Raw genomic sequence first — 21,753 nt, 5'->3', positions numbered from 1 at the left:
GAGGTGTCCATAATACCTTGTGTGAAAGAGGTGATGGGTTTGCCAGGATTGAGTTTACTCTCCAGGTAGCCGTGTTTGGCTTCTGTAGTGACTTCATAAGTCAGCTGTCCATCATCTGTGTCTGGATCAATAGTGAGAAGCTCTTTCTTGGAGATCAGATTGGTGGCCTAAAATTGCATTTCACATCAAAATTGTACTCAATAATTTGGTAATTATTGCAAGATATTACTAATGCAAGATGAAACCAGTAGGAGGCAGAAGTGTACTGTTAAGCTGAGATGTCAACATCTCATGAGTGATCGCATTCATTAATTGAGCTCTTATTGATTATACATACAAATAGAGTTATTAAAGTGACCTTATTTTCCATGTACTCCAGCCAGTGCAAGCCCAGGTTGGTGACAATACGAGGGGTCCCGTCATCAACAGGTGAAATGTCAATTTTAAACTTTTGTGGAGCAGCTGTGACAACCTGAAACAATGGATATTATTTTACATATAGACACTATGTAAATCCTCCTGGCTGATACAAACCCTGTTTCATATATTACCATAAGAGTAATTGCTTCTCATTTACCAGCAATGCTCACTTTAAAATCCATTCAATCCTAGATAAAACCTATTTAAATTCTAAAGTGCTGAGTAATGGTGTTCTAGGACTTCCAGATTAAACAATGTCATAGGGTTGCTATTTTGTCATCTAATGACAAGACGAGGTGCCCCTTCAATATCTACCGAGACCATTTAACTCCCGGAACAGCTGACAGCCAGCTGACGCAGCTAGAAGAGGAAAAAGCCACTGCTGATGGATGGAGTTATTATGATGGAGGGAGAGAGAGAGAGAGGGAGAGCTGTCATGCTCCCTAAATGGCTACGTTAAACAAATGGACTCGATACCTTTAGGTGATTCATATGGTAATTCATATTCCTTGTGTCTTTATGTCTTTATGTCTTTCCCATATGTCTTTATAAATATGAAGAAATGAGCAATACACAAAAAAGTTTATGTGCATACACTACCGTTCAATAGTTGGGGTTGGGAAGATTGTTGGTAAGTCTCTCATGCTCATCAAGGCTGCATTTATTTGATCAAAATACAGTAAAAATGTAAATATTGTAAAATATTATTGCAATTTAAAATAACTGTTTTTATATATAAATATATTAAAATGTAATTTATTAATGTAATGGCAAAGCAGAATTTTCAGCATCATTACTCCAGTGTCACAAGATCCTTCAGAAATCATTATAAATCAAGAAACATTTCTTGATGAAATGAAAACAGTTGTCCTACTAAAGTTGCAGTTGTCCTATTTTTTTCTTTTCAGGATTCTTTGAATAGAAAGTTCAAAAGAACAGCATTTATTTGATATAGAAATCCTTTGTGGCATTATGTCTTTACTGTCACCGTTGATCAATTTAATGCATCCTTACTGAATTGAATTGATTTCTTTAAAATAAATAAATAAAATTATAAAAACATACTGACTCCAAACTTTTGAACAGTAGTGTATATTTGTGTAAACTTTCCATTGACTTTTCTTATTCAAATAAACAATGTTTTTTTAATCAGTAAGGAGCATCCTCGCAGGGAGATCACCCTGCAGCTCTCACGTGGTTTCCCACTGAAGCTAATGAAGAAAGCTGAGGTTGTTGTTGAAAAAGATGTTAGTGAGGCCAGCAGGAGGCGCTCACCCTGTAGTCTGTGTGGGTCATAATACTGCAGTATAATGACGGGGACACTATGCTTTAAAAAGGCACTGTCCTTCAGATGACATGTTAAACTGAGGTCATGACTCTCTGTGGTCATTAAAAATTCCCAGGGTGTTTCTTGAAAAGAGTATGGGTGTGACCATGACTAAACGAGTCCAATTAGTCTCTATAAGTCATCTCTATGAGTTTTTACAATATTTTAGAGGATATGTTCAGAAATATGGTCCTCTAATATAACACTGACGACAACTGGCCACATGGACAAGCTAAAAAAACACAGAGAGTCTACCTTACCTCTTTTCCAGCCTCTTCGATGATAAAGAACATGTTGGTGCCATCACCGACAGTGAAGGTGAATCGGTCTTTGAGGGAGTTACTGCCGTCATGGTTGTAACTGATGCGGTTCTGATAGATGTCGTCCATAGTGAAGGTGTTGGTCTGACGGTAATGTTGACCATTACTTGTGCGCTCGATGGTCCCGTGACGAGGAGCCTGAACGATAGTGAATGTAACAGAGTCCTCCTAACAGAGAATTGGATAGAGAGATTGTCAAACAGGTCTGAAATTAAATTAAATTGCCACTAAGAAGTACATGAGCGCTGAAGTCTTCTCCACGGTGCAATCTCTGGTCTGCACTATATTTAATTTGCATAGATACCCATTACAGCAACATTAAACAAAAAGTCCACTTTAAAAACTAACATATTCCAGTTAAACCCGATGTAAAAGAAAAGAGAAAAGTTTTGTTGTTGTTTTGGTTACACTTTACAATAAGGTCTCATTTGTTATAGTTAATGCATTAACTAACATGAACTAACAATGAGCAATATATTAACCTTTGTGAATGTTAGTTAAAAATGCTCATGTTCATGTTAGTTCACAGTACGTAAATGTTAACAGATACAACTTTTGATCTTGAAAATGAAGTAGTAAATGCTGAGATTTACATTAATTAACATTGTATATACGAAGTATTGTTCATTGTTAGTTCAATGTAGTTAACAAATGAAATCTTATTGTAAAGTGTTACTGTAAATTTTTACACTTTATCAAGAATGAAATAAAGCACAACCACAGCATAATTGAAAGCACAGTCGGGGGAAACTTCAGTGAACATTGATACCTCTGTGTCCGCATCCGTAGCCTTCAGCTCGAACTCAGTGATGGTCTTCCTCACTCCCTCCTGCACCCTCATCCCTGGCACCTGTAGGACGGGCAGAGAGTCGTCCACCGGCCGGATGGTGATGTAGAATGTCTGTGAAATCTGGAGAACAACAGCACAACCGTAATGAAATAATTAAATGCACACAGTGCTCAGTAATTTAATCTAGATATGAGCTCAATTGTTCTGCAGCACAAAATCTAATTTCCCACTAAATAGGTTTATGTAATTATCAAATCAGAGCAGAAAGAGAGAAAGCATAAAGAAAAGCAGACCACTGAGCAAAAACTCATCTTTCATAAAAGTTTGGTAAGAAAACCTAGAAAATTTGTAAATTTAAGATGTATTAAGTACTTTGCATGTGAGGTATATTTAAAAAAATAAAACATAATTAAAATAATGTAAAGATACATGAGATGAAGACTTCAGTCATCAGTAGCCTAACAAACGCTGTTGTATTTTACATGGAGCAGATCACCTCATGTGGGCCGCCATGTTGAGATCACATGACCAGCTGAATACTTCTAACTTAATTTTTGTAACCATACTATAACTGGAGAATTTTGCTTATGGGATAAATTAATCATGGCTGACTGTCTAAACTCCTATACGGCATCAGTATTGCTTTTGCATCCATGCCACTAGGTGTCAGTATAAGTCTAAGTTGACTGCCATATGGACTAGTACACCATTAATAAAAAATGCATCTTTAATTAAACAGCACAGCACAAACACAGTGCATTTGCATTTCATTTTCCATTCAGAATGGCAGAAGAGTATGTTTCCTACTGGGAGAAGACCCTATTGTGGGATAACTTGAACGCTCCGGTATGTTAATCTCTTTCAGACACTCACTAGGCAGCCTGTGTTTATTCAAGCTCTTTTGGCCCTAATTAGTGTGTGCGGGGGAGTGTATGTGTTTATAATGGAAAGAAAAGAGGTGAAAGGAAGAGAGTATGAAAAGGCGAGAGGGAGAGTTGAGATTACTGTGTGAGGAAGTGTGCTCAGCATGTGTGCAATGAGAAATAGAAAGAGAAAGGTGGGCATGTACAACATGTTTATGTGAGTGTGCAATAATGAGTGTGTATAATCATTTTTTATGCCAAATTATATCATCAGCACAACAATTTGAGTGAAAAGTTGAATTGAAAAATCACATGAATTTCAAAATGTCTTAGCCTCTTTCGCTTTTATGGCAGCACCCAGCATTATTTTAGCATTTATTAATATTTTCAATTAGCTTTTATTTGATATTTTTTATAACTTTAGTAACTTAAACTTATTTTATTTCAATTAGTTGACAATTCAACATTTCTATATATATTTTTAAGTATAATTTTTTCATCAAATACTGTATATTTTATTTCATTTTAGCTTATTTAACAAAATATTTTGGCTTGTTTTAATTAGCAAAAACAATACTTTTAATAGTTAATAGTTAACCGTAACAACACTGACCAGCACTCAAACTGCAGGTATTCAACAATTTAGTATAAAACCTGATAATTATGTTCTCCAGCGTGATTTGAGATGATCCAAAGAGCATCTTATGCTTTATTGGAAGAACATCTGACTGTCTGTACCAAGAATCACATGATCAATGTCACAAATTTACTTATTTGATTAGTGACATAAAATTTCTTTGTTTTACATGTTTCAGAATCCCAAAATGTTCTGCTCATGTTCAGATTTTTCCCCAATATGGTTTCAGACATTTAGACCCCACTACATGTGTGTGTTTGGTCCTGATATTCCCTATATTTTGGGGACCAAATGTCCCAAAAAGGATAGGATTTTTTTTTTTACATTGTAGGGACAAAATTTGTTCCCCATAAGTTTATAAATAATAAAAAATGACTTTTTTTTGTTGGAAAATGTAAAAACACTGAATGTTTTCAGTAAGGGTTAGGTATAGGGGATAGAATGTAAACTGTGTACAGTATAAAAAGCATTATGTCAATGGAGAGTCCTCATAAAACACAAAACCTGTGAGTGTGAGTGTGTGTGCGTGTATGCACCTCATTTCCTCCATCAGATACAGTGAAGGTGAAGTCATCGGAGTGTGTCTCCTCTTCACTGGTATGGACATACTGAATGTTGCGGGAGGCCAGGTCAGCCTGGGTAAACGTACTAATCCTTGTTCCTGCAACAGGATCAAACAGTGCAGAACTCTCCAGTTACCAGCAGCCCACCACTTCATATACCGCACTTGGTATCAAATAATAATGTAAGATCAATTGCCACCATTAAAAATATCCCACAGGTCAACTGAAATGGATGAATAAAACATGCACAACAGCAGAAATCCCATTGAGTGCAGTCCGGGCAACACCGAGAAGGACAGGAAGAAAAATGAAAAATGATCTTCACCCATGACACCCTGATAGAGAGCTATAGGCTCGATCCCATCTAATGAGTTCTCCGTCTTTATTTGAACATGATGTTTAGATACGAAACATACTATATATCTTCCATGCAATTTCGAAACATTTCCTGGCAGATGTGGCCAGCTTTTATAAATGTACTGCTCTGCTGAACAGTCCATAACGCACTAGGACTACAGACTATAAATATATATTATGATCTCTCAGGCTGTTCAGATTAAATCTTTGATAGAGACAGGAATAACAATGATGCTCTAGTATGTGTATTTGTGGATGAGCAGAGGTATGTACAGTGATGGTCAGAATTATTTGCCCGCTTAATTATTAAAAAATAAATTTGCATTGTTAATCATTTTGGTATTTTATTAAAAAAATATGCAAAAATCCAACCTTTCATCGGAGTAAAATAATTGAAACTGGGGGGAAAATCACATTATGAAATAAATGTTTTTCTCCAAAACACGTTGGGAACCATTATTTGCCCCCTTTTATTAAATACGTTTTGCAACATCCTTTTTCCTTTGCAGCCAAAAAAGCTTTTTTTTTTGTTTCATCTGACCATAGAACCCATCCCGTTTGAAGTTCCAGTAGTGTCAGTTATTTTTCAAACGTTCTATGGACAGATGAAACAAACAAAAACAAAAAAGAGCTTTTTGGCAGCAAACATTTAATATGGGTTTGGTTCATACAGGGATAAAAAGTACCCCATGTGTAAAATGAAATACTCTGCTGTATCTTTAATGCTGTGGGCATAATCTTCTGCCAGAGGTCCTGGACATCTTGTTCAGATACATGGCATCATGGATTCGATCAAATGCCAACAGATAAAAAATGAAAACCTGACAGCCTGTGCTAAAAATCTTATAACGGGCCATGTTTGGATCTTCCAACAGGACAGTGATCCAAAAACAAACATCAAAATCAAAACAAAAATGGGTCATTGAGCACAAAACCAAGCATCTGCAATGGCCATCCCAGTCCCTGACCTGAACCCTATAGAAAATGAGTGGGCTAAACTGAAGAGAAGATGCGCCAACATGGATCTGGGAATCTGAAGGATCTGGAGAGATTCTGTATGGAGGAATGGTCTCTGATCTCTTGTCAGGTGTTCTCCAAACTCATCAGGCATTATGGGAGAAAACTCACAGCTGTTATCTTGGAAAAAGGAGGTTGCAAAAAGTATTTAATAAAAGGGGGCAAATAATTGTTCCCAATGTGTTTTGGAGAAAAAAACATTTATTTCATAATGTGATTTTCCCCCCAGTTTCAATTCTTTTACTTCAATAAAAGGTTAGATTTTTGCATTTTTTTAAAATAAAATATCAAAAGTATGAACGATGCAGATTTATTTTTTACAGCAATCTTTGATCATATTTACCAAGGGGGCAAATAATTCTGACCAGCACTGTATGTGTATGTAGTCTAGTACATATGTGGCAGATTTGTGACTGTGTGAATACAGACTATATGTAATAGCGAAACTTCCCCAGTGACCAGCAGTTTCCACCATTTCATATACTCCACTTGTAATCAAATAATAATGTAAACTCATCCACCACCATTATAAACCCCCCACGGATCAACTAAATGGCCCTCTAAAGGCATAAGAATAATAAATAATAAATAGCTTTAGGAAGCTACTTGCAAACTGTAGACTGCCAAGCTACTATCCATAATTCAATTAAACTACTCTTTTGAAAAGTTGCAAGCTACACCACAAGCTATAAATAAAAGGACATAACTGAATTGAAGCTACTTAAGTCTTTTGTATGTAGAACCAAGAGCATCACTAGACCTTTTTACTAGGACACAAGCCCCAGTAAAATATACTGTATATAAAAAAACGTATAAATCCTTGTCTGAACGTGGATACTACTATATACCGACCTGAGAATCATTTTCCCTGATAATATTGCAGCAAACGTCACTACTGTTTTCTATCAGTTATTTCAAATGAACTGCATGAACTGTTTGAACAACATTCACTAGAATGAATTACATGGACATTACACATTTCGCTATACTACATCTATTTATCACTACAAATGAGATAGTGGACATTTTTGACAAGCGTAATTATTTCCTTAGCTTGCTCAGGGATAATTCTTCTAATATGACATTTAATAGCAATGTACAATTTTGTTATGCTACACTGCAATTTGTTGGACAAAGTAGCTTGCTACTGGAATATCCACATTATTTTGAAAGCTGAGCTACTGTTTTGAAACTGAATTATATAGTTCAGTTTACACTGTCACCACTTTTGGTTAGTCACTGCCACAACTGAAGTATGGAGTATATTTGTCCGTTTTTGTGTACCTGGTTTGCTGGAATGTTCTAGATGGCCGAGCTGGGGCTGTTTGGTGATTCGATAAATAAGTTCATCTGGTTCACTGTCCTGATCTGTAGAGGAGAGCTGCAGTGTTGTGATCTTCTTCAAGGTGTTCTCATCCAAAACCAAACCCTTATTAACCACCACTGTGGGAGGAAGTCTGTCCTCTGAGAGAAAAAGAGATGGGGATGTTTCAAAATAACTTTCTTCTAACATTCCTGAACATGCACCTTTCAATGTCCCAAAATAAATTCTTGGCTCACCCAGAACACTAATGAAGAAAGACTGGTCAATGACTCTGTTTCCCTCGGGATCAACCAGGTTGAACTTGAAAGAGAAGCTGCCTCCACTTTCTCCCTTTTCATGAATGTATTCCACATGTCCTAACAGACGAGGTGCAAAACCACATGAGACAATGCATCTCTGCATAGAAATTTCCTATGGATGATTATGTATGAGAGAGAGAGAGAGAGAGAGAGAGAGAGAGAGAGAGAGAGAGAGAGAGAGAGAGAGAAATGTAGGAAAAACCTTTGTTGATGTCATCCTGGGTGAAGCTGGTGATAGGTCCTTTGACAGATATCTGATCCTTGTTTCTGCCTGTATTCAGCAACAGGGATCCCACGCTCAGGTCTTTAGTGAGGGTAAACCGCAGCTTAAGGTTATCTGAATCTATGTCCGTTCCTTTCAGATGCTGCTCTGTGATCTTAGATGAGGAACCTGCCGGGAGGAATGAGCAATGGTAAGAGAAATTACACAGGTATTTAAGTTATTTATTAACATCAACTCAGTCTAACTAGGTATAAACCTCAATTATTGACATGAAGTGTTTCAATTGGTGCAACATAATGAACGAAACTGCAGTGGTTCTTAGAGTGTGGGGCGCTTTTCTAGTTCACTAATAAGTCTGGAAGAGGGAGATTAAAATTGCATAATGGCATAATTTCGGTCTGGTCTTCACACAAATCTGTTGCATGGCTTCAGAAGACTTTTTATGTGCTTATTTTATGTGACTTTTATGTGCTTCTCATCCATCTCTTTTTGTGTTCCACATATAAAAAATACAGAAATGATATGAGAGTGAGTAAAAGATGAATTTTCATTTCTAGCTGTACTATTCCCCAAATATTGCTTTTGGAAAGTGGAATCACTTTGTCAGTAATTCAGTAATCCTAAAATTAAAATAGTTTTGTAACAAAATCATAAAGAAAATCAAAACAACATTGTGGACCTACTGACAAAAAGTTATTTTAACAAAGCAGTGAAAACACATGCAATTTTCATTGTGTTTTTATTCTTCAATAAAACTGTTTTTCATCATTCAAAAAAAAGTGAGAAGAAATTTTTTTCCAACAAAAACTAATATCACTGGTGCCTTCTTGAATTGCTTTTTTTTTAAGATGCTCTGGACAAAAGCAATGAATAATTGAAACAATTTAAATATACTGTATGTATTTTTTCATAATTCAATATTAAGTACAGACCATTTGAAATAATACTAATAGGAGATCTGCTCATGGTGAGGGGTTGGGCAGTATAGGGGACAGCAATAGTTTTTCTTGTTTCAAATAGTTGTTTTTTGTTTTTTTACAGATTACTGTATGCTAGGAAGAAGTGATGTCAGCACTTTCTCTCCATGTGTCGAGTCGATTTTTACACTAATTTCAGAAAGTGCAGTTAAAGATTGACAAATAATTCTGCACTAAATTACGCTATTATGAGGACTACTAAAAATAAGCATCCTAATTAATCAGTAACCTGCTTGGGATGTGTGCAAGGACACTGTAATGTAGTGTATCTTGACCTGCTGCAATCTGTAGTCCTCTGTTGATTGTGACTCTAGGGCCTTCTCTCTTCCTAATATCCATGCTGAACTCAAGACGGCCCATCTCTGTGTAGATGCCGTCTGTTACTGAAAACTGGATCTCATCGGTCCCAGAGCCACGTCCGTCAGGGGTGTAGACCAGCAGCTCGTCTAGAACATCCTGGTAGGTGAAGGTGGATCCCTGCTGAAGAATCCTGCCGTTCTCTAAAGGTTGAGAGTAAAACTGCCTTCTGCGAAGCTTCCCTATGGAGACACAAACACACAGAGGAACATTGCAAAAAAATGGACATTAACGCTATTTTTCTCCATTTTTTTTCTCATTTTTTTTCTCCATCAAACACAGCATAAACACACATTTTCAAATAAATGTGCACTTGACCTCTAATGGTCGCTCTATGTCATTTTTTGTACAGCTGCACTGCTGTCATAACACTCTGACTATTTCAGTTCTGTCAGGTCCATTCCTTACTTGCGACTCCTAATAAAACTGCTTTGAACACCGTGCGTCCATAAAAGTTTAACCAATAAAGCCCTGTTGGTCGTGGCCTTTCCATCGGTTCTCTAGTCAACGGCAGAAGCACAATGACAAGAATATCAATCAGCCACACAGGAGCAGGACGGAGCGGTAATGTGACAAATAATGGATGTTTGCTGAAAGATGGCCATGAATGAGCGACAGACTAGGGAATGGAGTGAGAATATGAAGATAAATAGAGAAAGAAAGAGAGGCACTGACCATATGAAGGCTTCTTGATGATGGTGAGGAGAAGCTCATTCTCAGGTGTGTCCTGGTCCAGCACATTTAGGGAGGAGTTAGTGATGACAACACCGGAGTTCTCCTCCACTTGGATGCTGTTTACTGAGATAATTGGTACTCTGTCCTCCTTGGTGTGCTATAAACAACATCAAATCAGGAAAGAGAGAGAGGAAAGAAAGCTTTGAATCAACCATCAAACGTTTATAAGAGGCTGCTAAATGAAGTAAAACCAAAGAACCTGTATGTCTTTTAAAGTAAAAGCAAAATGGATTCTGAATAGTAAAATATTCATCAAAGAAACACTGTGCAGTCTTAAGCTCAAATTATTATTCTGTTGTTATGCGTGCACTAGTGTATGCATAGTGCGCATCAAATAATAATTTGTATACCTATATATAATCTATATACCCAGTTCGTACATTAGTTTGTCCACAAGTTGGCAAAACTGGCCTGGGCCATTACTTCACAGTCAAATAAGAAACAACAACAAACTGCTGGAGACAACAATAACAATAGACATGTGTTGATGAGTGCCTGTGCGAGGGGATTAAGAGAGAACAAATAATTTTTTTTTCTGTCATAACTTCTGGGGAGAAATAGCGCAGACATTGGACAAGATGAAACTTTCGGTTACACTTTATTTTAAGGTGTCATTGTTACAGTGTAATTATATATTTAAGTACTGAGTAATATTAATGAACTACATGTACTTACTATAGGGTTAGGGTAGGATTAGGATTCAGTTGAGGGTTAGTTGCATGTAATTATGCATAATTTACTGTTATTAATATGGTAAGTATGTAACATGTAACAAGGACACTGTAAATAAAGTGTTACCAAACTTTCTAGTGCACGAGTCAACCGCCTGTGTTCGTGCACACTATCAAATAGAGTAAACTTTGAAAGGCTACGCATTCAGCTGTAGCAGCTGTATGCTAAGCGTACATGTAAAAACTGAAGTATACTTTTGTGTTTCAAATATACCTGGATGTCTATGGTGACATCAAAAGCCTCGGTTTGACTTGATCCATCACTGATGTAAAAGCTGAAGACATCTTGGCGGATGTTGGCTTGGCGGATGTTTTGGACGTAGAAGATATGGTCTGAAGTGAGGTCTTCTATAGTGAAGGGGACGTCAGGGCTGATCACGCGAGATCCACCGATCAAAGCTGGACACAAAGGACACACCTCAACGTGTTGAACAAACGCAACATTTTTAGCTCGAGTTTAGTCTCATAATTCTGAAGACTGCATTTTACTGGGAACAACATTTCTGGGTCTAATATCCAAACAAATAATTGATCATGGAACAAAAACAACAACAAAGTGACTTTCTAGACAAAACAGAGAGTGACTGTCAGTAAAATATTTAAGAATAAATAGCTGTGAGGAACAAAAAACAACCCAAAATCATGGAAATTAAAGTAAATACATCAAAGCAGAAATCAGAGTTTGCTTATGTGTTTTGAGTGAAAAACATTTGTTTTTCTTTTGAAAAACATATTTTGTACAACTGTTGTTGGGTGTTTATGTTCCACCATGATCTGCACCTCCTTTCATCTTCCTTCCTCAAACAGAAAGCCTGAATAAAGATTACTGCTTTAATCTGAATTTCACACATCTACAAATCTCTTTCACACCAAATGAGTGCTCTGCTCATGAATAAAATTACACCATCAGCAACTGAAAAAATAAATAAAAAATTCGCCCCGAGTGACTCAGAAAAGGAAACTAACATATAATGCTAGGTTATATATTACACATGGAGACAGCGCTGAGCGATTCACCTTTTTTTGTGTTCTCAATGTAGCCATACTTGGGTGGGCTGACCAGCCACACCAGCAGGTCCTTTCTGGACGTGTCTGGGTCTGATGCAATGATGTGATTGGCTGAGAGCTGGACTCTCCCTCCTTCCTGGACCTGTCCATAGGAAACGCCATAAAGAGTTTTAAAAAATGCTGAAAGAACCAGATCTTAAATTAAAGTGAGAACTATGCTCACCTTAATGCCGCTGCGGACAGTGACTACAGGTGGCTGCCTCTGGGTAGAGGTGATGGTGATAGTGAACATCTGGTTTTCCAGACGATTGTTCTCACCATCATAGACAACGAAGTGAAAAATGTCAGTGACAGGCTGGTTACCCGTTTCAAAGGAAGTAACATACCTATTTGAAAAAAAGAAAAAAGAAAAATCTCACTATTTTCAACCTTCTCGAACCCTGAAATTCTTCTCAAATTCTGAAAGAAAGAGAGCTGGGACACTTAAAAAACTAACCACCGGAGGATGACAGTCAAATATGGGCAAAGACATAATCGCCTGAGAGAATTGTTTATATTTCATAATTTCTCAGAGGGCCTCAACAATTTAAAGCAATTAAAGCAGCTTGTGTTGACATGCATGTTGAGCCGCCCCAAGCACTTCAGCTCGCCAAACATTTTACATGCCTCATTTATGGAGTCTAATATTAACATAGCAGAACTAAGAATGATACATTAATACTGGTAATGATCTGAGAAACACATTGATAAAAAGATCAGGCCACATATTCAAAACAACATGAATATACAGTAAAATTATGGTAAAAATGAAAGCAAATACTATCTAAATTCAATTATCCTAAAATATATTAGAGTAACAACTGCTAAGAATATAAAATACATAAATAGGCAGGGTTATAGTTAACTAAAACTAAAACCATAAAAAAACCTTTGATACTTTAAATAAAGTAAAATATATAAAAAAAAAACTTTAAATGATTTTATTTTAGTATTTTCATTTTCACTTAGTTTAACTTGATGTACTAAAATAACTAAAACGTAAATGAAAATGTATAAAGAAAACGACCTAATAACAATGACAAAAATAAAACCAACTTGCTAAAACTTTCAAATTAAAAAGAAATATTAATACAATTTAATTTAATAAAATATATTAAAATGATACTACAATAACACTGGATGCAGGGCATTTACCTGATTTTGTGGTTGTTGATGTCCTCCATTGTAAAGGATGAATATTCACTAAGTTCCTCATGGTCTGTTTCAACCTTGTTTTTGGTGAGGATCCCATACATTGGCATAGAAACTAACTGCACAAAAATTCTCTCATCTGGAGATTCATCATCCTAAAAGGCATTGACAATGCTTTTTATGCATCCTGGAAACTACCAATTTTAACTTTTATTTTCAGTCATTGTAAGAACATGCCATTCCTCACCATATAAGCTAAATGTGAACGCCTAATGACGGTGCTGCTCTTCTCCGCCACCTCCATGGATAGCAAGGCCTTCGGGTCACGTTTGGGAGCATCACCTTTGACCTCAGACACCAAGACCTGCACTGTGATGGAGGTCAGTGAGATTCCATCCGTCACAGAGAAGGTCATGGAGTCCTCCTCGGTGGTGAGACCGGCATGCTCATACTGCAGAACGTTCCTGGTGACGTCACTGGAGGTGAAGGTGTCTCCTGAGGTGGAGGAGGATTTTGATAAATAAACTAAAGTAACTGAAGCCAAAAAGTACAATAAAGAATCACACACTTTGTGAGAACCAAAAATGCTGCACCTACCATTGACCATCTGGACCTGCGAGCCAAGGTCCACTCTCAGGAGGGTCCCATGCAGCGGCCCCTCCACCAGCTCAAACTCCAGCTCTTCAGCGGCCGTGTCAGCATCTGTCACCGCTAACTGTCGCACACCTACACGAAATGGAAACAAGCCCAGTAAGATAAAAAGGGGCACATTTTATGTTAATATTGTGCTGCTGACTGACGTTTTACTGACATCTAGTGGTGTGGATGTAGCCTCATGCGAAAGGAAAAGTTTTCAGTTACCAATGTCATTGTAGAAATGTGCTATTCGCAGGAAAATATAATTTTTTCAATGGGTAAAAGTGTCCAACAACAAGGTGTTAACTGAGAAAAAATTAGTTTTCGACTAGTCATGTGATCTCTAAATGGTGGCCCCCATGAGGCGACCCGCCTCATGAAAAATGAATAGCTTTTATTAGGCTTCTGATGTGAGTCTCATTTGAACATGATTCGAAACGTTTTTCAAAGGAGCTATTCAGTTCAAAACTTTAATGAGGTGTAAAACTTTTTAATGAGGAAAAAAACATACTGACTGGACCTTTCAAATACTTATTCATTCACTCTAATTACTTTGTTGCAATACTAGTTTCCTTACCCACTGGTGCCCTGCCGCCAAGGCTGACCTCCAGCACCGGATCCAGAATCTGAAAGACCGGCGGCTGCTGATGATTGGCCAACAGCAGAATAGCAAAGTCCATCTCTGGAGTGGTGTGCTCTCCATCAGACACTGAAATAAGAGAGCGACTCAGAATAAGTGAATCATGCACAAAAACACTGTTGATCTTCAACCCAGTTCTGTCTTCTGCACTTCAGATGAATGAATGCAACAGACACAGGGAGGATGAATCAGACAGAAAAGAGTAAAATAAATTTTCTCTTAAGCCATGACACAGGTTGTAAGTTGTAAGTGTCAGATGATTAAATTGTTATATTTGCATATTGAATTGTGGTTAGTATTGTCTTTCATGCACCTCTGTACAGTAATAATTTATAGCTGCCTTGCCTCTCCAATTGTTTTTGTGATTGTGTGTGCATCTGACTGCAAACAAAACATGGTTTGGGTGTCAAAACAACTGCACAGAGCTTTTAAATTTATCTTTTAAAAAGAGAAAATGGAAGTCTTTTTGTTATGTAATACAGTTACTACAATAGAACAGTGGTGATTTGGTTTTAACCACTATTGTCATCCAAAAAGGATTACTCATATTCATTTATTATGATTTTACAGTAAACAAAGTAGTTACTATGGTATGCTGGTGGAAATATATTTTTTTGTAAGGCTAGACGCGATGAAGCCATTTCCCAAACCACAGTCACAATTTACATACTTACAATGCAAATGAGACAAAACAAAGACCTTGCACAGGGCAATGTAGGGCAGACAAACTCCTTTTAGAGCTGTTAGTAATAGAGTGAAATGGATGGCGAGTAACACTGGAGAACAGCAGCATCAGGAGTAGATGCTGAAAGAACTGTCAATGAAATGAAATGAAAAAAAAAGAAGAATAAAATGTGAACAGAATATTTGAATTTAAACTGTGGATGCAAACAGAAATCCACTGCTGAGCCAAGAGTCTCTATGTTTTATGACAATGTTTGATGTTTTCCTTCAGTTAAGAATACATATATAAGAGATGAATAAAAAGTTCTTTCAGCATCGACTCCTGACACTGCTGTTCTCCAGTCTAGTGTTGCTCGCCATCCATTTCACTCTATTACTAACAGCTCTAAAAGGAGTTTGTCTGCCCTAGAGTGCCCTGTTTCCATCCAGACATAGAAGGGCATATGAGAAGTCACAGCTCTGATTCATGAGTGCTGCAAGAAGAAGATGGATGCACAATCGCATTCTGCTGTCAGGTGGAATAAAGCGTATGGATGGACATCAGAAAGAGAGAGGGAATTATACTCCCTCTTAGGGGAGAGAAGGTCCCATAAATAAATAACAGCAACACACCAGCGAATGTGGGATCAGAGGCACAGAGGGATCTGTACATGGCATTTGAGAGGAAGAAATGAATTCTGAGTCTGCTGGAAGCTTGTAAGGAAAGGGAGAATAAGTCAGAGTCACAAGGGGGTTACAGAGGTCAAAAGTGATAATGTACCTGTGAAATGAAGGCTCGATGACTCTGGTAGACCTGTAGGAATGAAAGATTGTTAGTGGTTACTCTCACAAACAACTGCTAACAAATCACAATAATTAGCAAGCAGGGTGAGAGATTATTTCATATTTAAATGGTTATGCAGAAGAGGGGAGTTTTACGACAATGCCTCAGCCGTTGGGTCTGACTGCTCAGAAGCACCAAGTAGCATCAGAGTACTAATAAATAAAAAGTGCGCTGACATATTTGCTAATTAACTTCCCATACAAACTATACGCATTTCAAATTTATGAGCGTGTCATTCTAGTATTGCATGCTTGTTACATTCATAGAGCACTGTAAAAAAAACTCTCCAATTAAAACTGTTTTGGGACTCGGGAGTTTTCTAGTTGAATGAATAACGGAACTGTCAGTGAATGAATTTGAGTTGTATTAAAAACCTATTACACTACACTAAACATATTAAAATGTTTAGTCTCTTATGCTCAACAAAGCTGCATTTATGTGATCAAAAAATAACAGCAATATCGTGAAATATTTACACCTTTTTTATTTTATTTTATTCCTGTGATGTTAAAGCTGAATATTCACTCCTGTCTTTGTTGTCACATGATCACTCAGAAATCATCCAAATATACTGATTAATGCCTCATAATAATAATAATTCTTATGTAGTAAAGTAAAAACTAACCTGTAAATGAGTACTGATAAAGTTCCTGAAGGTGGGACGGTGCTTGTGGGGGTCGGTAGATAATTTTGCCACTGTCTACATCAGCCTGGGTGAAGAGGCGCACATGATGGTAAGGTCTGTCCCTGTGCTCCAGCGCACCTGAAAGAGGATAGTGACATCATCATGTTCATATTAATATAACAATCAATCCAATATTAGAAGCTCAGAAATAATGAAAGAGAGATTGTGGGATAAAGATTATGTATGCAAAACTGAATTAATATCCATGAGCTAAGCCATTTGGGTGCATCACAATCTTTTTCCACCATTTTTTTAAACGTAAGAGAAGGTTCATGACCATTCTATTAATAATTGTAATTTAATCCAGATAAAACAACTAATCCATGAAAGGATATGAAACATATTATAGAACCACAAATAAAGCTTCTCACAAGTACCGTACCCTTGGCAAGTTCCACCTTTGAAATCATGTACTCTTTATTTAATGGTACAAAAAGGAGAACAAAACAAAACTATCAGGCTTCCATTATGCCTATGAGTGTCCTTCCCCTCACCCCTATGACAATAATAGAGGTTTAGTTACCATGGCCTGAGGTGAGTGCTTTGGTGATGTTGTAGACAAGCTTGTCGCTGGGCGTCTCAGAGTCAGTGAAGGAGAGAGCAGAGGGAGATATCACAGTCACGCGATCTTCCAGTGCCTGCACACACACAGCCAAAAACATTTACACTGATCAAGACACTCTGTTTGCAGTCAGTTGTCATATGCTTACCAAGACTGCATTTATTTGATATTTATTCGATAGTATTACAACTAAAACCATATTCTATTACATTTATAATGTAATTTATAATTTTAAATTCATGCTGAATTTTCAGCAGTCATTACTCCAGTCTTCAGAAATCATTATATTATGCTGATTTGGTGGTCAAGAAACATTTCTTATTATTATCAATATAGAAATGCTTTGTGATGCATTTTCCTCCTATGATTCTTTGATAAAAAGAAAGTTCAAAAGAACAGCATTTATTTTACTTTTTTTTTTTTGTAACAATGTTCAAGTTTTTACTGTCAATGTTGATCAATTTAATGTGTCCTTGCTAAATAGAAGTATAAATTTTTTGGCCAAAAAGAAAAAAATCATATTGACCTTAAGGTTTTCTCCCTGGCAAGGTGTTTTAAGTGGAAAAAACAAAAACATAAAAACATTTGACTAACTAGGTTAAATAAGTTAAAAAAAAGAAAAAAGAAAAAGAAGAAGAAGCAGTTTCAAAGTCTGCTCTGGATTTTTAACTCCTATTTAATTAGACAGAGAATAATTTAGTCTTTTCATTGTCCTGCTGTTTGAATCTTACAGTAATCTGCAGATCGGCTCCAGGTGAGATCTGAGGCATGCCGGGGCTATGAGGCATCACTCCTATGGTGAAGGTCTGCTTATCACTCAGAGTCTCTGGATAAACCTCACTTGAAACCTGTCAACAAAAGTACCCATGCATGAACAAACATTTATGAACTAAACAAATACCACAGTGCACATGTGTGTTTCCACTAGAATTTATTTATTTTTACATTTTTGTGAAAAAAATTGTCCGTGTGGACCGAAATAAATTTGGTTGAATTGGGGGGGGGGGCTCAAAAATCTTGAGCAGACACCACACAAATAGGATGAAAAAACACTTCATGATCACACAAACACCCCTGAGGACATAAATTAAACCGTGTTGAACCATTAAAACTCAAATCTTGTTTAATGAAGTCTGTGGCACAGGGTGCAGCCTCAGGCAAGATGTGAAGAGAAAAGAACAAACAAGACGGGAAAGCAATTTTCTGCAGGAGGACGAAAACACTGTTGTGTCAAGAGTCATTAGGGTTTAAGCTGATGAATTAACTGTGATTGAATGTCCTTTAATGCTGCTTACACTGATTTGAAACTGGATTTGAAGACAAATTAGCTCATTTATACCGAAGTAATGCAGTGAGGCTGGTGAAGGAGAAGTAGGACAGATGGACAAATTGGCCTAAGAAGAGTGTGAAGCAGAACTGAAGTAAAATGGAGAAAAAATAGTCCAATAGTGCGAGAGACGGGAACAATGTGTTTATCTTCCTAAGAGGTTTGTGTTCGCTTTGTGCATCACTTGTAACAGGAGATACGCTGATCTAAAAGTCTGATATTGGGTGTGTGAGAGAGAAAGAAAGAAAGGTACACTACCATTTAAAAGTTAGAGGTTGGTAGTTTTTTTTAATTATTATTCTTACAAGGCTAATTATTAATTTCTTTAAAAAAAAAAAAAGTAAAAAGTAACATCTCCTGAGCAATCTTAATTCATATCAACACAATGTGCCCTTTTGTATAGTGACTCTCAAATATAAATGATTGCAGTAAAAAGTACTTATGTGAAGAGCATCAAAATTGGATCCAAATTTTATTAATATCAAATATCAAGTTTTTATTTTTAATTTATATACGTGTAAAATATGTGAAACAGAGCAGTACATGCCAGATGTTAACCTTTGATTCGATATACTGAGCCGCAGGGCTCTTGCTGAACTGACAGTATATGCCTTGGGTTACATTTATTGCGCAGTGTGTCTCACCTGAAACTGAAAAGTGTCTCTCTGTGTTCCAGAACCATAGTGTCTGTACCAGACAGTTCCTTCATTAACATCTTGCTGTGTAAATGAGCTGGTGGGTGTGGTGTCCTGACCATCTGGGAAAGACTGCCATGCTTCCACAGGACCATCGGCGGGCATAGACACCAGCACGATCTCTCCTAGACACACACAAGTTTCCTTTAGAAAGAAGCATTTTACTGTAGTTCATGGCACTGAATTGAGTTCAGAAAGAAAGACAGACATAGAGTAAGGAATTCTAGAGTCCGATAATGATAATGATGATGATGATGATACCGTGTTTGGGCTGTCCACTCTCAGAATAAATGGTGTACAGGATTTCAGAGTCACTGGCTCCTTGGAACTGAGCATTGAGACACTTTTTAGACAGCTGTACCATTCCTCCCTCCCTCACCCAGGTCTTAGGCACTGAACGCAGGTGAGGAGTCAATCCAACCTAAAGAGAAGCCATAATGCACCATTAATGGTATGTTTATTTCAGCTTATAACAGCATGTAAAGTATCTCATAATAAAGTAATAGTTTATACACTACTGTTCAAAAGTAACTGTTCAAATGTTTTTGAAAGAAATCTCAAGAAATCTCAAGTTCACCAAGGCTGCATTTATTTGATCAAAAATACAGTAAAACACTAATGTTGTGAGATACTATTACAATTTAAAATAACTGTTTTCTTTTAAAATGTTTTAAAATGTATTTTATTCCTGTGATGGCAAAGCTGAATTTTCAGCATCCATTATTCCAGTCATCAGTGTTACATGATCCTTCAGAAAGATCCTTGCATTTTACATTGAGAAACATCAAGGCTACACTTCCTATGCAAGGAATCTTTAGATCCTGAGTGGGCTCTGAACATCCCAAGACTAGCTGAGGAGCTCATTGTGGTGAATAAGATCATCTGCTTCACAGATAATCAAAGACTTTCAAGGACGTGGAGAGATGAAAGCTCTGATTCACAAAGGAAACACCTTGGCACCCTTCCACCACCTTCCTGCTGATCCTGATCACCTCTCTGAGAGCGGGATGGATTTATAAAGCAAGGTTTTCACGGAAGAGTTCACTCATGGGTCAAAATTATAAACTCTCCCTTATGAGATCATTTCTACCTGATATGACCCTTAAAGATGACTTTAAATTAAACTACTGTCGATTCATTCATATTACATAACACTAGAATACAACCAATTAATTTTGATGTTACACATCAAAATGAAAAATTTTTTCCCTGACAAAACATCGTGTACAGTGAAGTTGATACCTGGAAATATTTTCTTTCTTTCTCTAACTTTCTCTCGATTTAGAGATCAAAGTGTGGATAGTGAGGTCTCCAGACTTCATTAAACCAAGGATCATTCACCAGTGCTGACCAATTACATGGATCAGGTACTACAAATGCCAAAGAACTTCTCTTCAAAAGGCTAATTGAAAGTCAGCTTCCTCATTTATCCCTTTTTGTCTTCATTGCAGAATTCCACATTACGAATCTTTTGAGATCAGTGACTTTGGCTCTTAGCGCCTTGTGTTGTGGATGTGATTTGACCTTTCCACTCTCGACACTTACGTGATTGCAAAAGATCTTAATGAGGCCTTTGTGCGATTCTGCCCAGTATAACTTGCTGCTATCCTACCAGTAAAAACAATGTGCTATTGATCAGAAAACAGAGTGTTTACCCTGAAATAGGGCTTCCATTTGTCAAAAGCTGCTTAGGATGGGAGATAAGAGGTTGCAGCAGGGAACAAGGCAGGTGTAATCGGATGACACTACAGAGAGATGTGTGGATAACTGTGTATGGAAGGGGGAACAGAGATTGAAAAGAGCAAACAAAGTGCTGCTATCTGTCTAGACATCAGCAGGCTGAGGGCATGTCAAATAGTCAGAAAGAAGCAATTTCAAGAGGGTGGTGATGATTATGTATGTATGTATAGAGGGAGAGAGGTATGAGATAGTGGTGTTTACCATGATATGAAAAACACTTCACGCACAGTAGTCTATATCACAGAATTGATCCACTGTCTCAATGTGCTTGCACTGTCAGAATTTTTTTTTGCAAAATTGTACCTACATCATATTTGTGCCATATCTACTGCTACAGGGTACATACTAGTACCTTAATGTTTAAATATATGATCCTGTGAGGCAACGAGCACAGTAGTTGCAACCTCTGTATATTACTTTTCAGCCCTTGGTACAATGTGTATTGTACTTTGTTGTTGATGTTTATTTGGTTCTGTTCCTGGAATCTATCTTTGTAAAGCGACCTTGGGTGTTGGAAAGGCCCTATATAAATAAAAATTATTATTATGAATTATTATTAGTTGAACCCTATGTGATCACAAACAGACACCAACAGTACACTGCAAAAAGTGGTAACCTACAACTGTTACCTTAATGAGCAGTTTCTAGCTTAAAACCATTTAAGAAGGGATTTTAAAACCCAAAACAGGATCCCCTTGAAAGTGATCCTCATCATAAATTATAATGGCAGCTAAATAATTTTAAGTACAAAGACCCATCCATCTCTCTATCCATTCTCTAAACCTCTCGCCCTATGTAGGGTCACAGGGAAGATAAGTAATA

The 21,753-nt window shown here is 37.1% G+C and overlaps 1 protein-coding gene across 1 annotated transcript in view; it reads right to left on the bottom strand.

The window, feature by feature from the left end:
• fras1 (Fraser extracellular matrix complex subunit 1) overlaps positions 1-21,753 on the bottom strand; it is a 112,826-nt gene that overhangs the window by 13,324 nt on the left and 77,749 nt on the right. The window contains exons 30-52 of the mRNA XM_084114759.1: positions 19,453-19,612; positions 19,141-19,316; positions 17,901-18,017; positions 17,131-17,245; positions 16,548-16,685; positions 15,860-15,892; positions 14,353-14,484; positions 13,737-13,865; positions 13,387-13,634; positions 13,143-13,294; positions 12,172-12,334; positions 11,958-12,090; positions 11,155-11,339; positions 10,150-10,306; positions 9,393-9,656; positions 8,120-8,308; positions 7,855-7,974; positions 7,579-7,758; positions 4,894-5,018; positions 2,837-2,977; positions 2,008-2,235; positions 359-472; positions 17-167 (exon numbers count right to left, since the gene is read on the bottom strand). Of these exons, the coding sequence (XP_083970885.1) occupies positions 17-167; positions 359-472; positions 2,008-2,235; positions 2,837-2,977; positions 4,894-5,018; positions 7,579-7,758; positions 7,855-7,974; positions 8,120-8,308; positions 9,393-9,656; positions 10,150-10,306; positions 11,155-11,339; positions 11,958-12,090; positions 12,172-12,334; positions 13,143-13,294; positions 13,387-13,634; positions 13,737-13,865; positions 14,353-14,484; positions 15,860-15,892; positions 16,548-16,685; positions 17,131-17,245; positions 17,901-18,017; positions 19,141-19,316; positions 19,453-19,612 (3,550 nt within the window). The remainder of the gene's footprint in view (positions 1-16; positions 168-358; positions 473-2,007; positions 2,236-2,836; positions 2,978-4,893; positions 5,019-7,578; positions 7,759-7,854; positions 7,975-8,119; positions 8,309-9,392; positions 9,657-10,149; positions 10,307-11,154; positions 11,340-11,957; positions 12,091-12,171; positions 12,335-13,142; positions 13,295-13,386; positions 13,635-13,736; positions 13,866-14,352; positions 14,485-15,859; positions 15,893-16,547; positions 16,686-17,130; positions 17,246-17,900; positions 18,018-19,140; positions 19,317-19,452; positions 19,613-21,753) is intronic.

Source organism: Abramis brama, assembly GCF_963993115.1.
Source record: "Abramis brama genome assembly, chromosome: 5".
Classification (NCBI taxonomy): Eukaryota; Metazoa; Chordata; class Actinopteri; order Cypriniformes; family Leuciscidae; genus Abramis; species Abramis brama.
Note: the sequence above shows the minus strand (reverse complement) of the source record. Positions and strands in the feature narration are given on the sequence as shown.